At 37.8% G+C, this 14,514-nt stretch overlaps 1 protein-coding gene across 1 annotated transcript; it reads right to left on the reverse strand.

The window, feature by feature from the left end:
- Window positions 1-3,938, reverse strand: LOC149842358 (sugar transport protein MST6-like). Its single transcript, XM_090001403.1, has 4 exons — window positions 3,806-3,938; window positions 2,466-2,791; window positions 1,073-1,702; window positions 1-572 (listed from the first exon to the last, which is right to left on the reverse strand). The coding sequence occupies exons 1-4, from the start codon at window positions 3,936-3,938 to the stop codon at window positions 114-116; spliced, it is 1,548 nt and encodes a 515-aa protein (XP_089857529.1). The 3' UTR covers window positions 1-113.
- Between the last annotated feature and the right edge of the window lie 10,576 nt (window positions 3,939-14,514).

Genomic DNA, 14,514 nt, shown 5'->3' on the forward strand with positions numbered 1-14,514 from the left:
AGGCCATACATTTTTTACATATGGATGTCATATGAAGGAACTTCCTCGCAGATGAATTCTTGAGCACCATATTTATCATCATCATAATGGACTTAATATGCATCAAGCACTCTTCATGCATTTGTTTTGGCATCCATCTGAACCTTGCCTCCATCATCCTCTGGGAGGACCTTCCCCCAAAACCAGTGGCTCTTCCACACCAACCCCATCTCTTCAATTGGAACATTCTTGGTCTCAGGCAAGAAGAAGAAAATGAAGATGGTCATGATCAAAACCCAACCAGCAAAGAAGAAGAAGAGACCAAACTTGAGGTGGCAGAGCATGGTCAGGAAGACCTGGGCAATGATAAAGGTGCAGAGGAGGTTGACACACACATTGATACTCTGTCCCGCGGATCGGACCTCCAATGGGAAGATCTCACTGGGAACCAACCACCCGAGTGGGCCCCATGACCAGGCGAAAGCCGCAACATAGGCGCAGATCAAGAAGAGGACCAAGTCGGCCGTGCCCTTGGTTATTTGCCCGGTGCCAGATAGCCCGAATGTCTTGCCCAAGATGACGCCGATGAGGGCCTGAATCATCAACCATGGAATATTAAGTGAGAGCAAAAACCTGGTTCATCTCTGATCCATTCCTTGTATAACTACAGTTTATCTAATTGGATCTTGCATTATTAGTGTGTAACAAGGTATATATGAATCCTTCTTGGATCCCTTTCTAGGGTTGGATTGGTTTGAGAGATCTCTTTTACTAAGTCCAAAATCAAATGGCTCTATACTAGTTAGATCTAAAGTTCACATGCACCAAGAATAGGAAGATCTATCTCTTTTGGTAATAGGGACATAAAAAAAAAATGGTGGTTTCTTTCGGAGTGAGGATGATCAGGTGCAATCACATTGAACACTAAAAGTGCGCTAGCTGCTGCACCTGAGAGCTCACCATCGTATCCTAAGATGGTGGGCTCTCAAGTGCAGCAGCACACTTTTAGTGTGCAATGTGATTGCACCTGATCCTCACTCTTTTATTTTGTCATAGAAAAAGATAAAAATAGTTACTGTATTGTTTTCCTCACCTGGCAGATGAACATCTGGGTGCCGCCCTCAAGAAACAGGGCCCTTCGACCAAATTTGTCAACCGTGGCAATCGAAACGAAGGTGGCAAGCACATTGACAAGGCCAGAGATCACAGCGGACATGAGAGAAGCATCATCTCCAAATCCAATGGTCTTGAAGAGCACAGGGGCATAGAACATGATGATATTGATGCCAGTGAACTGCTGGAATAAAGGAATGGCAATGGACATAACAAGCTGAGGCCTATACTTCTTCTCCAGGATGTTGGTCCATGGGTGCTTCACTTGCTTGGAGGCCTCGCTGGCTTCAATAAGGTCTTGCAATTCATCATCCACTTCGGTGGTTCCTCTAATCTTTTGCAGCATGGCCTTGGCCTTCTCATTGTGCCCACGTTCAATGAGGGAGTTTGGTGTGTCGGGGAGGAAGATTGTGCCGGTGAGCATCATCAATGCCGGTACAGCTGCCAATGCTAGAGAAATCCTCCAACCATATCCATCCTTGATTTTGTTGGTGCCATAGTTCACTAGGTTCGCGCCGAAGATTCCAATGGTGATGGCCAGTTGGAAGCACATGTTTAGTGCTCCTCTGATATTGGTAGGGGCCATTTCGGAGAGATAAACTGGAACAGACTGCAAACCAATGGTCCAAAGTTCTAAATTAGTGAAACAAAAGTGATAGGGAAGACCGCCCTGTGCTTATAAATGTTCTTGGAAAGACGGTGGGAACTTTGTCTTGATGTGGGGGGGGGGGGGGTTACTCCGCTTGTTTGGTAGGAGCTGTTAGTCACCATGTGTTGGGACGTTGCAAGTTCAAAACCCAATGGTATAACTGGTGGGGGTCTGTGTGCCCAATCCCAGCTTGCCTTTCAAAAAAAGATACCGATGGCTTGAATGGTAGATATCCTTTGCGGGATAAGACACTTGCCCGAGGGTTATTATTTTGGATGAGAGACCATTAAGTCATGAGTTGAGATCCAAGGAGCGCCCAAGCTACCGACCAAGTGACACTAGCCAATTACATTGACAGCATTGTATGAAGCCCACAACAGTAGATTGCAGGCCACAGATAGAATGTTGTCATGTGATCGGTACCAAGATCAAAGGATCAGTTAAGTGACATGGCTAAGTGCCATAGCCAATCACATGACGGCATTTCATGGGTCCTGAGTGTAAGCCCCACATGAAATGCTGTCACGACATTGGCTATGGCACATAGCGGCTCCCTGGATCCCTGCTCTAACCTTTAAGCGCTCCCTGAATCCCCTCTCATTAAGTGCCGTTCCTAGTAGGCTTTTTGTGAAAAAAACAGTAATAATAGAAGAGAAGGGAGCAAAAAGACTCGTAAACCTAATGACATGTTGTCCTCTCTTGGGGAAGATTGCCAATTGCCTACCTGGTTGGCAAAACCAACACCAACACCTAGAAGCAGACGCCCTATGATGAGCATCGCCACATTCATGGAAGCTCCATTAACGATTGCACCAACAAGAAATGTGAGACCACCGAAAATCATGGATGATTTTCGCCCGAAGACCCTGGTCGTGATAGATGCCGCGAAGGATGCCAACAACCCAGCTACGTACAGGGAAGAAGTGAACACCGTCAGCAGTTGGCTGTCAAATTTGCAGTATTGGTTCTCATGGCTTGCATCCATTTGCTGCTTGGCATACACTGAGGGGAAGAACTTGAGCAAGAACTCATTCATGGAAGTCACCCCACCTGCAGCACCATCAATTAAATCCCACATTGTCATTAGCCTCTAATCATCATCATCATTGCACTTTTTTTTTTAAGGAAAAACAAAAAAAGCCTGCATGCTAATGCCGGATAATTAGTAACTGTGCATCTCTCTCTCTCTAAATTAATGGATCTGAGAGATTTATCCTGTGTTTAGGTTGTTTGATCTAATATATATATATATATATATATATATATATATATATATATATATATATATATATATATATATATATATAAAGAGAGAGAGAGGTTGAACACCCAAAAAGTTCGACTAATAAAATCGTTTCTTACATACATTCTAGTAGAACAACAACAACAACAACAACTACGCCTTCATCCCAAAATTCTAGACCACAATGGATTGAATGTGGTTGGATGGAGAGGAACCAAACTACAAAGGAGCGGCCCAACAAGGATTTGTCAGGCCCCTTTTGTTTATAACACTTGTGGTTTTAAGTGGGACCTAACCTAGAACTTTGCCAGTCCCAAAACCAACCAGCCATCCCATTCAATTTTCCCTATGAAGCCTGATCAGGTGCAATGTGATTGCACACCTTCAGTGTACTGCGACATTCGACATCTGATCACCCAGCATCTTTGGAATACAACCTATCAGCTGTGTGAAAAGATTTGGTGCACAAATGTTTGTCCATTAAGCACCTGATCACCGTCCATCTTGGGGACAGAGCCTGTCAGGTGTGAGACCCAAGATCTGATGGAGGGCGATGGAGTGCTTAATGCACAAAATTTTGTACAATCACAGTGCACCCGATCCTGACTCGTCAGCTGTGGGACCCAAGAGCATATGGAGGGTGATCAGGTCTGGCATCACACGAAAAGTGTAGTATCCACAAAACCTTTCTAGCAAAAATGAAAAATCTACCAAAATTTGCTAGACATTTGGGCTTCTTTTTCCTTTTCCTTAGGAAATGTAGAGACCAACAAACAGGAAATAAATAAAAAAAAGCAAAAAAGAAGAAAAAGTTTTCCCACCTGAGACTCCAATATCATATCCAAAAATAAGACCACCAAATGCTGCCACAATGCAGGTGATGACCACAAAACTAGTGACCCTCCCTGCATAGTGCTTCACTTCTCCTTGCTGTACAAAAGATCCTCCTGCCATCTTTTACACTATATGTTTCTATGTTTTTTCTAGTTATCCTTCTTCCAGGTCTTCTTTAATCTCAGACCAGACCCTAGGTGGGGTTACCCCAATTTTTTTACCTTTATCCCCCTCCACCAACCCCCCCGGCCTAACCCCACCCAAGTCCTGACACTTCCCCCTGGCCTTCACCCCCTTATATAGCTTTCCAACCCTCCTAACCACATCTAACTTTCTTCACTGCTGGCACAGGCTATTACCAAGTCTTTTTTTTTTTAGATAATTAGAGAATTACCACACCCTAAAACCACTCCTAATTTTACTCGGGCATTTTGATCCCCATATCGATTGGATGGATTTCCGGTTCTTTAGAGCCTGTCCGGGTCTACCGCGATACGGAGACCTGTTCCCGTTTGGCACTGCCATCTAGTGTGCGGATCACCACGGTGACACGAGTCGTACATGCTATGACACGCCAACACAATTCTAACGCTGCCTTATTACTTTTTATAACCTTTTAGTAATTTTTCAATAACATAACAATAAAATATATTGATAAAAACGTAAGACTTCTGTCTTCGTCTCCTGTTTTTTGATAATAATTTCGAACTCGCGTGTCGGGTGGTACCCGTATCTTTGTGACATAGGTTTGGCATCCAAGTTTAGGTGACTGACCTGGAGGGCCCTAGTTTTTTATCCTAGATGTGGATTTGAGGATAAGTGGTAGGAACACTGCTACATTGGTTGCCCTCTAAATTTAGGTCCATTTTGAATCACAATAGTCTGTTGGGTGCTTCATGAGGTGGTTGTGAATTGTGACCCCTTTAATCAGCCGGGTTTGTTGTGACCTGTTATCCATCCTTTCTGGCTAATTGGTTGGATAAAATGCAGATCCAGAGCATAGTCTTGCCAGTTGTTTTCAGTTATGTGTGGAACGATTTCGAGATAGAATCCAAAAATTAGACCCGAGGAAGAACAAGGGTCCAAACCAACATGCTTCAGTCAATTGACCCGGACCTGATCCATTGACGCACCAAAAATTATCTGCCCCTTTTATCTGGATTAGAAAGTGCATTGTTGCTATTTTTGGGTTTCTCAATAAATAACAAAAGGTACTCACGGTCTTTTATTTTGTAATTGATAAGTCAAGTAGGTCCAGTTATATGTCATAGCTTCTTAAGCTGGAGGACATTCAATCGATAGTAAAAACTCTCATTCTCTGGAAATTGTCAGCACGGAAATATCTCATCATACTTTGAAAAAACATGTTTTTTCTAGTGAAAACATTGGTTATATAAATATAAAAAATATATAATATATAAATAAAATTATCGATAATATAAAAGCTAAGCAAGTGTTTCTATGTGCTTCGGGATAAAAATGTGGTACTTTCAAAACAGATGATATTTTGAAAATATGATGTCTTCTTGGTATAATATATCACTCTTTCAAAATATCACCATTTAATTTTGATTAAATTTTTTAAAAAGTTGGCGATATTTGTGACTATTTCAAATCCCTTGGTTAAGATGAACCAAATATATCGGAAACTTTGTCATGTCAACCATCTGGTTGTGTTTTCGGTTGGTGGTCAATCATAATATGCTTGATAGTTGATACGCAGGGAGGTTTTTATAAAGTTTAAAAAACAACGGTCTAAGATTTTCAAAAATATTCACGGCTTAAAAAAACATGATCCAAGTGTAGTTTCTTAGCAAATCGACCATGACAAACACACCTGCAGAGTCAGATTTGCAAAAAATAACTTGAAAATTCTCATATACTCACGGTAGGCTTTTTTATAGGTCAGGATATTTGTCAGTTTTGTATGTGTCAAAACCATACAGTCTGCACATGCTACAATATTCCCAAGTGTTTGCAGCCATGACACTTAATAGTATGCAAGTCTCTGCGTGGTATCTCAACACAGGAGTCACTCGTCACGTCACCTTTAAAGTTCAAGGTATGACCAGCAAAAGTGAATACCATGGCCCAGACAGTGTCATGGTAAGAAGTGGGATGTACCTCCCTATCTCCAGTATAGATAATCTTTTACTACCGCTTGGTATATAATAAAAAAAAAATGTTAAATAGAGTTCTGCGTGTGCCTTCTATCAAACAAAATCTTTTGTCCATGGCTAAATTTAAAAGTGATAATCATTGTTTGCTTCAATTCGATGCTAATGGCTTGTGTGTAGGATCTACGAAGCATGACTACTCTCCTAAAGAGATCGAGTAACGAAGGACTCTACTGATGGCAGATTGGACAACATGAAAAAAGAGAATCAGCTTTCTACAGTTAGTTTTGCTAAAGTTAACAATAATAAGTTTAGATTTTCTGATGAAGTTTGGCATTGTCGTTTGAGACATCCTAGTTTCAAAATTTTAGAAAAACTTGAGAAAAATAACTCTATTTTATTTATGAATAATAAGACTAAATTATTTTAATCATGTACTATAAGCAAGTCTCAGAAGTTACTTTTTGGTAAGGCCAAATTTTTTGCACAAACTCCATTATAGCTGGTTCATACAGATCTCTGGGGTCTTGCTTGTGTCCCGTCTCGTGAAGGGTAAAATTTTATTTGTTGACTGTTAATGAGTTTTAAAAGTTTTCATGGTTTTTTCCTCTAGTTAAGAAGTTTGATGCTTTCTCATGTTTCATAAATTTCAAAATATTGTTGAGAAGAAAATTGGTGGTGATATCAAGATTTTTCATAATGTTGGTGGTGGAGAGTTTTGTTAATGATATTTTTACCAATTTTTTAAATGTTTGTGACATTAAATGATGGTTGTAATGACCTCACACCCTCAAACAAAATAGTATGGTAGAAAGAAAACATCGATATGTTGTTGAAGTGAGTTTGACTTTGTTATTTCATGCCTCTTTGGATCATAAATTCTAGATAGATGCATTCAAAACTACTACATATCTTATTAAGTGACTTCTTATGCCAAACCTTAACAAAAAAATCTCCCTATAAATGCCTCCTTAATCGTCTTCCTGGCTATGAGCATCTAAAGTTTTTTGGATGCACGTGTTATCTCTTCCTGGTCCCCTATGCTAAGTCTAAATTAGATCCAAGGTCCAAAGCCTGTGTTTTTCTAGGCTATGGTTCCAATTACAAGGGATATCTGTCTTATGATCCTGTCACCAATAAAACATATTGCCTTTAATGAAGGACACTTTCTTTATACCAGAAAGAAAGAACCTCGTACATCACAAGAAGTATTTGCGTGGATTCAGAATCCAAAAGCCCTTTTTCCTAAGAGTCCTCCATTCAATGAAATTATGAAAAAGAAGAGTTCCTCTATTCATATCCCTTTGTCTAATCATGTTAATCATCAAGTGGTTGTTCACCTATTGAGGCATCTCATGACATGTGTCCTCCTGGCTTACCTCAATATGAGCATGGACATGAACTAGAAACTCCCATGCCACTCCACCCAAATCAAACCAGTGGCGTTCATGAGCATACTATTTCGTCCAGTTCTGCATCTCCAGGTCTAAACTTTATCCTTGACCTAGGTCATCAAACTCCTACCATAACCCATCACATGGAATCCTAAAGCCAAAGTTGTTCTTTGGAACCAAATATCTTATTGTCATCTTTAGTAAAATGAGTCAAGAATATCAAGAACCCTATTCATGTAGCCAAACCCTTACTGAACCCAAGTGGCATCAAACTATGAAATAGGAAATTAAGGCTCTTTACGAAAACCAAACTTGGTCTCTGGTTCTTCTCGATAAAGTCACCAATCTTGTTGGATGCAAATGGATCTATAAAATTAAAAGAGATGCAAATGGTTCCATAGCCAAGTACAAAACCCATCTTTTAGCCAAGGGTTACAGTCAACAGTAGGGGTTGACTACTTTAAACCTTTCAATCTTGTGGTTAAACTCACATCAATAAGGATTGTTCTCTCTATTACAGTTAGTTTAGGTTGGCCAATCCATCAATTAGATGCAAACAACGCATTTTTTATAGTCTCTTGAAAGAATAAGTGTACATGAGTCAACCTCATGGGTTTGAAAATAAGGCTTATCCTAATTTTGTGTTCAAGATTAATCGTGTCTTCTATGGATTGAAGCAAGCTCCCAGGAGGCGGAGTTTTTTTTCACTTGCCACTTTTCACATCCTTCGGGAGCCGCTTAGAAATTTTTCAAACTTGGTCTCAATGATGACACAGACCAACGTATCTCTAGATCGAATTTCAGGTTTCTTACTGGAGGAGGAGCTACAGGAAGACACTATAATAAATGTTCCAAAGGGTTTCACTAACATGGCCATAGAAATCTAAGATGGTGAGTTTTCGTCCTCTTCTAAGCCAGCCCTATCAAGTTTACGGGTGGAAATAGAAAAATTGGGATTCACTAAGTCCAAGGTTAATTCATCATTATTTATTTCTCATGATCATGGAGTATATATGTTTGATGATATTATTGTTATAGGGAACTCAGTTACAAACGTTAAAAATATTATTCAAAATTTTGTGCATGAGTTTTCTATTAAGGGTTTAGGGTCTCTGCATTACATTTTTCGGATAGAAGTTATTCATGAATCCACAAGACTCATGCCTTGTCAGAGAAAATATATTCTAGACCTCTTCGTCAAGACAGGTATGACAGATTTTAAAGTTGTGATAACTCTAGCTGCTCCAAACGTGACTCTCTCAAAACATGGGCACACTTCTAGAAGATGCCACACTTTACAAAAGTATTGTTGGAGCCATGTAATATGTCACATTTATTAGGCTTGATATAGCATATTCAGTTAACAAAGCTTGCTAAAAGATCCTACATTATTTGAAAGGCACAATCAGTTTGGGTCTATGAATCAAAAGGTTTTTTCTTTATTGTTTGTATTTTCTGATGTTTATTGGGTTGGGTGTCCAAATGATTATAAATCTACAAGCAGTTACTTGACCTATATGGGAACCAATATGTTGTCATGGAGCTCAACTAAACAAAGTATTGTTGACAGGTTCAGCATAGAAGAAGAGTATAAAGTTGTTGCAGGTGCAACATTTGAGCTAACCTGGCTCAAACAACTATTACTAGAATTGGACGTCCTCTCTTGTAAAGTTCTTGTCTTATGGTGTGACAATCTTGGGGATACATATGTTGTTGCAAATCCAGTATTTCATTAACGAACCAAGCTCATCGAAATTGATTAATATTTTATGTGAGAAAAGGTTGTCAAAGGTGAAATTCATGTTTAATTTGTTTCCCCCCAAGAACAAGTTATTGATATTTGGACCAAACCTCTTCCAAGGCCTAAGTTCAGTTATTTCAAAGATAAGCTCAACCTCATGGAGGTAGGCTTGAGGGGGCATGTAAAGTTGATGGATCCATACTCGAGCCCACATTCTGGATCAAGCTCCATTGTAGCTTAGGAGAGCCTGCATAAACTGAAGCTTTTCATGCGCTCTCACATTGACAAAGATTCTAATATGGAGGACTCTAATGTAAAGAAGTTAGTTGTTTGTAAAACTCTTGATGTAAAAGATTGTATCATTAAATGGACTCTCCTCAACCACAATCATCAAGATTGTATGGACTCTATGGTGATTAAGAATTGTAGAGTCCATAATCAAAGTTTGTATCACTCATGTAAATAATTATTTAAATCAAGAGAGATCAACTCCTTCTCTCACTGTGAATTAGAGAGAGAGGGAGAACCTTGTCATGGACATAGGTCAAGCTTGACCGGACCACATTAATTTTGTGTCATTGAATTCGTGTGTGTGTGTGTGTGTGTGTGTGTGTGTTCATATCTGAGTAGTTCATTTTTGAGGGCTTACTGCTTGCCCTCAAGGAGTCACTTGTTTCATCTTGAACACCAACATCTGCATCCATCACCAGCTTTAACCTTGTTTGGCAAGATCTATTATTAAGGAAACATGTACTCCAAAAAATTTCTCTTTCAATGGATGTTATGATAAGATATTGGAGAAATCAAGATATTCTTGATTATTTACTCATTTGTCATCAATTGAATTTCACAAGCGATAAGAGGGCATCTCTAGGCACTCTAGTAGAAAAAGTCAGAATAATTAAATTTCTATCCAACCACGAAGGATTAGGCTAGCCTGTCATTAAAGGCTAAAATGCCCTATAATGCGTATGGAAGCTTAAATTATGTTATTTAAGCAATGCTTCTTTAAAAAAGAAAGCAATTTTTATGACTAAGCTTAACAAACACTATATTGAAGAAAAACCTTAAAATTCAAAATTGAGAATGGATCCATATTGTTTTTTAAACCAAAAATTAGGTGAAGCTATTGTATACCTTTTGCTAATCAAATTCTGCCTTCAAAGAACTATCCAATCATAGGTCATTTATCAAAGGATCTGGCTAATCATGAATAGATGTTGTCATTAGCATTTAAATGTTAGACCAAAACAATCTAGTTCATAAAACGCTTGTTTGAGAGGGTTGAGCTATTGCTAAGGTGGTCTAGCTTACCCTCAAACTACTTAGCCTCTCTTGATACAATCTATCCTAGCCATCATAGGACTTGTGCTCAAACCAAGTTCAACTTAGCTGAATGGACTAATATCTTGAACGAGCTTAAATCATTAATTGACCCAATACCTAGCTAGAAGTCTACTGAAACTTCCATAGGAATAGGACTAGCTAATGCAATCTCACTTTCTGGGGACTTAGAACCTAATCCAAGTACCAAATAATGTGTTCTCATTTTGGAACCATACCCAAACTTTTTAGGATCTGAACCCATATCCAAAACCAAGGTCGCCCAAGCTCAACCAAGCCGCTCCAAGATCCAAAGCTACCACAATTAGAATCCATTTTATAAAGCAGACCCAAGTGGATCAGATTCATCAAGCCAAGACTCAATCCACCTTATCCATGTTGCCACCTCAGCCATACATCCACCTCATCATCCAAGTGGGACCCATATGGGGCATCCCCTCTAGAAGTTACTCTTGACTAGTGGGCCCCACCTAAATGGCGCCACCCAAAAAAGCCTTCAAGACCGTTAAAAATGTATGACCCTTGGGCTTTCCTCCTTTATGGCCTTGGAGCCCAGAGTCTCTTAGATTAGTGACTCTCATTAGCGGTTTTATTTAGTGCTTAGAGTACTGGGATATTTGCTTTTATTTCACGGTAATTTTTTAATTATTTAGGATCTCTCTTGGCCTACAAAAGGTGCTCAACTTGGTGTAATATATGAAGAAAAAAAATGAAATAATTTGTGAAGTTTCTCTCTCTCTCAAAATCATCTCCTTCTATAGGGACGTTTCACTCTTCTTCACCTTTTCCCTTAGCCCCTAGGCCTTCTTCACCTCTTCCCCTAGTCCCTAGGCCCTCGTCTACTCATGGCTTATCTGCCAAGCGTTACCTGACCTCTACTAGGTTGACCAACTCTGTGGACCAAGCTACAACCCAGTCTCAAGCTCATGTGATGCATTCAAGACAACCGACAGACATGTGTTCACTCTAGCGAGCATTTTGCTCTAACATGCTACAAACCCTATCCAATTGTGTTTCTCTTATTGGCTAACCCCGGTGAGACAGCTCAACATTTTCCTAAGCCTAAACCTATCTTAGCCTACTCCCCAAAATGTTAAACTTGGCACCTAGCCTAGATTTGTTCTACTATTTAACTACAGAACTTGATTGGACTTGCAGACTCTGCCATGAATTCATTCGGGGCTGAGATTTTAATTGTAGCTTCTCTGACCTGTCCTAAGACTACCTCTAAAAAATCGCAATTTTACCAAACCTCAGTAGAGAGAGAGAAAGAGATTTTCTACTGGAACCTATCATACTTGAAACACAGTCCAGTCTAGTTTTGTCCCATCAATACTAACACATGAAAATGAACTTAATTAACCTATTAAAATTTATAGTTGTATATGTGTTCATATCTTCCAATTTTAAAACCATAAAACTAGAAAGTTTCCTTATTCATATTGTGAGGTTAAGTTTATTTTTTATGTACATGATTTGGTTGGTAAAGTTTAATCAACCTAAATTTTTCGAAAATCATGGATATAGATGTAAGTATATTTTTAGCAAAAGGATTGTAACTCGTAATATTATTATTGAAAGGAAAGAGGAATTGACCACTTAGATCATCACATTCATTCTAGAAAAATCTATTATTTTGAAAAGATGTACAACATATGGAGTCTCATGGAGATTCAATTGTTCATATAGTGGTTTTGGGGTCATTTTGAAAGTTATGTACATAATTGTTGTTGTGAATGGTTTATAATGGTGTGTTTTATTAACATGTTTATTTATTTATTGATACGTAGCAAAACTCAATGAAATAAAAAGTATTGTCTTTATTGCATAAATTTTTTTTTTCATTTTTCTCTCTTTCAGTTGATACTATCTTTCTTTTCATTTATCTATCTTCTTCTCACTTTTTTACATTTTTACTACTTTAACAACTAACAAAATGTGACATACAAGATTCAAGTTGGTATCAAATTTTTAAACAACCCTAGCATAGAGTTTTGAAGAAGTTCATCACTGTCTACTTAAGTCATCTTCATCCTCAGTGACTAGAAGAATAAGTTCAGCACTCATTTTGGGGCCATTTGTTTTAGCTAAAGAGTGACTTTAGATATATTTTTAAATAAAGCATCATTGCTTTTAGAGAAAGTATACGAAGTCTATGAATTTTTTCTATTGTCAGCCCTGCTAAAGGTTTTTTGTATGGTGTTTCATAGCAAGTATCTTTTTATAATGTAATAATAGTTCATATTTTTGTTCTCAATTGCAAAGAATTGTTCATATTTCAATAATGTAAGGATTATCAAACAATGAATTTTTTCAAAATGAAGGCACATCTAGCAATTTACTTTCTTAATAATTTTTAAAGAAAAATAGAAATAAGTGATGAAAAAATAACATGATTTAGATGAATAAACATAATAGTACAACTACTACTACTTTCAATATGAACAATGATATTACAATAGTGTAAGAATTAATACCAAACAATAAGTTTTTCCAAAATTCAAGCACATATAGCAGTCTACTTAATAATTTCTAAAGACAAAAAGAAGATATGAAAAAATAAGATCATTTTGACAAATAAACATAATGAAAAACTACTACTCACATCATTTATGTTTTTCACTAAAATATTGAACTGAGTATCCATCACAATATAGGAGCCTTAAAATAGCAAATTGTACCATTTTAGTTATGATAAAATGAAAATTTATATTACTAAACATAAGATTTTTCAAAGACAAATTGCTATTTGGATCAGCGTATTAACCACTTAAACCATTCCCTTCATTTTAGAAACCTCTATTTTGTTGAAAAAGTGTACAACACATGGAGTCTCATAGAGATTCAGTTGTTGATGTAGTAGTTTTTTTATCATTTTGCATGTTATATATATAACTACTATTACGGATGGTTTATAAGGGTGTTTTTTCCTAAAATGTTTACTTATTGATATATAATGGGACCCAATGAAATGTGATGTATTCTATTTATTGCCTAATTACTTTTTTCCATCTCTCTCTCTCTCTCTCTCTCTCTCTCTATATATATATATATATATATATATATATATATATATATATATATATGTGTGTGTGTGTGTGTGTGTGTGTGTGTATTTCACCAACAAGAAATTTTATTGATATTTGAAAAGATTTTATAAAGTAATTCTTTTTATAAACACGCCTCTATTACAATGGTGATAGAATCTACCCACCGGTACGATATCAAGTTGTCCCCTCCCAAATGGAAAGGTATAACTCAATTTAAGATCTCTCCTTGGGAAAATGCTTTCTTAGTTTTCTTGTCTTCCATGATGCACCTATGAAAAGCCTTGAGTGGTGGTATGACTTGGGGGCAAAATTCAAGCAAAAAAAAATGTGTGTGGATTAGAAAAATGGTGTGCACAAGCAAAATATCTAAGAAATATGTGAAAGGATGTAAAGAGAAGGAAAAAAAACTTACCCATACATCTTGGAAGCTCTAACCCTTTATTTGTGATTGTTCGGCAAAGTGACAACACCCCGAGCAAAATATAAAGTGATTTCGACAAAGTTTTGGCACTCTAATTGAATACTTTCCCACGGGAAAAGGGGCTTTCCCACTAGAACAAAAAATCTTAGAATAAAGATTCTAAGAAAGTAAAGTTCTTAAGGAAAGAAACCCAAGAAAATGAAAGGAATTGAAGTGCAGTTTAGAGTTATACCTCGGGGGGGGCTTCTTAGGTAACAAAGGTTGCATGAGCACGAGCACCTTGAGGAAGAACAGTCCTAGAGAGAGAGAAGGATTATAAAAAACTAAGAGACCCAAGCTCAAGGAAAGTAAGAAATCCTAAACAACCCTTAAAACCCTTCAAGGACTCGAGTTCTCTTTAACTAGAAGACTAAAGTAAAAATGTGTTGCAGATGGAAGGCAATAGACAAAGGAGGACCTATTTATAGGCTTCACGCCCTCAATAAAAGGATACAAAGAACAAGGTTGGCGGAAAATCTTGGGTTTGCACCTAGGAGCTGGCGACAAACCCTAGGTTTGTCACTATCTTACTTCCTAGCCGACTCCCCAAGTGTTTTGAATGTCCAAAATTTCAGAAAAAGCCTCACTTT

Source organism: Nuphar pumila, chromosome 3, assembly GCF_984573655.1.
Source record: "Nuphar pumila chromosome 3, dmNupPumi1.hap1.1, whole genome shotgun sequence".
In the NCBI taxonomy this organism is placed as follows: domain Eukaryota; kingdom Viridiplantae; phylum Streptophyta; class Magnoliopsida; order Nymphaeales; family Nymphaeaceae; genus Nuphar; species Nuphar pumila.

Coding starts and splice junctions, on each gene's coding strand:
- LOC149842358 (XM_090001403.1), bottom strand. CDS start 3,938: ATGGCAGGAGGATCTTTTGTACAGCAAGGAGAAGTGAAGCACTATGCA. Junction 2,792..3,805: donor ATATGATATTGGAGTCTCAG/GTGGGAAAACTT, acceptor ATGGTGCTGCAG/GTGGGGTGACTTCCATGAAT. Junction 573..1,072: donor CCCAGATGTTCATCTGCCAG/GTGAGGAAAACA, acceptor TTGATGATTCAG/GCCCTCATCGGCGTCATCTT.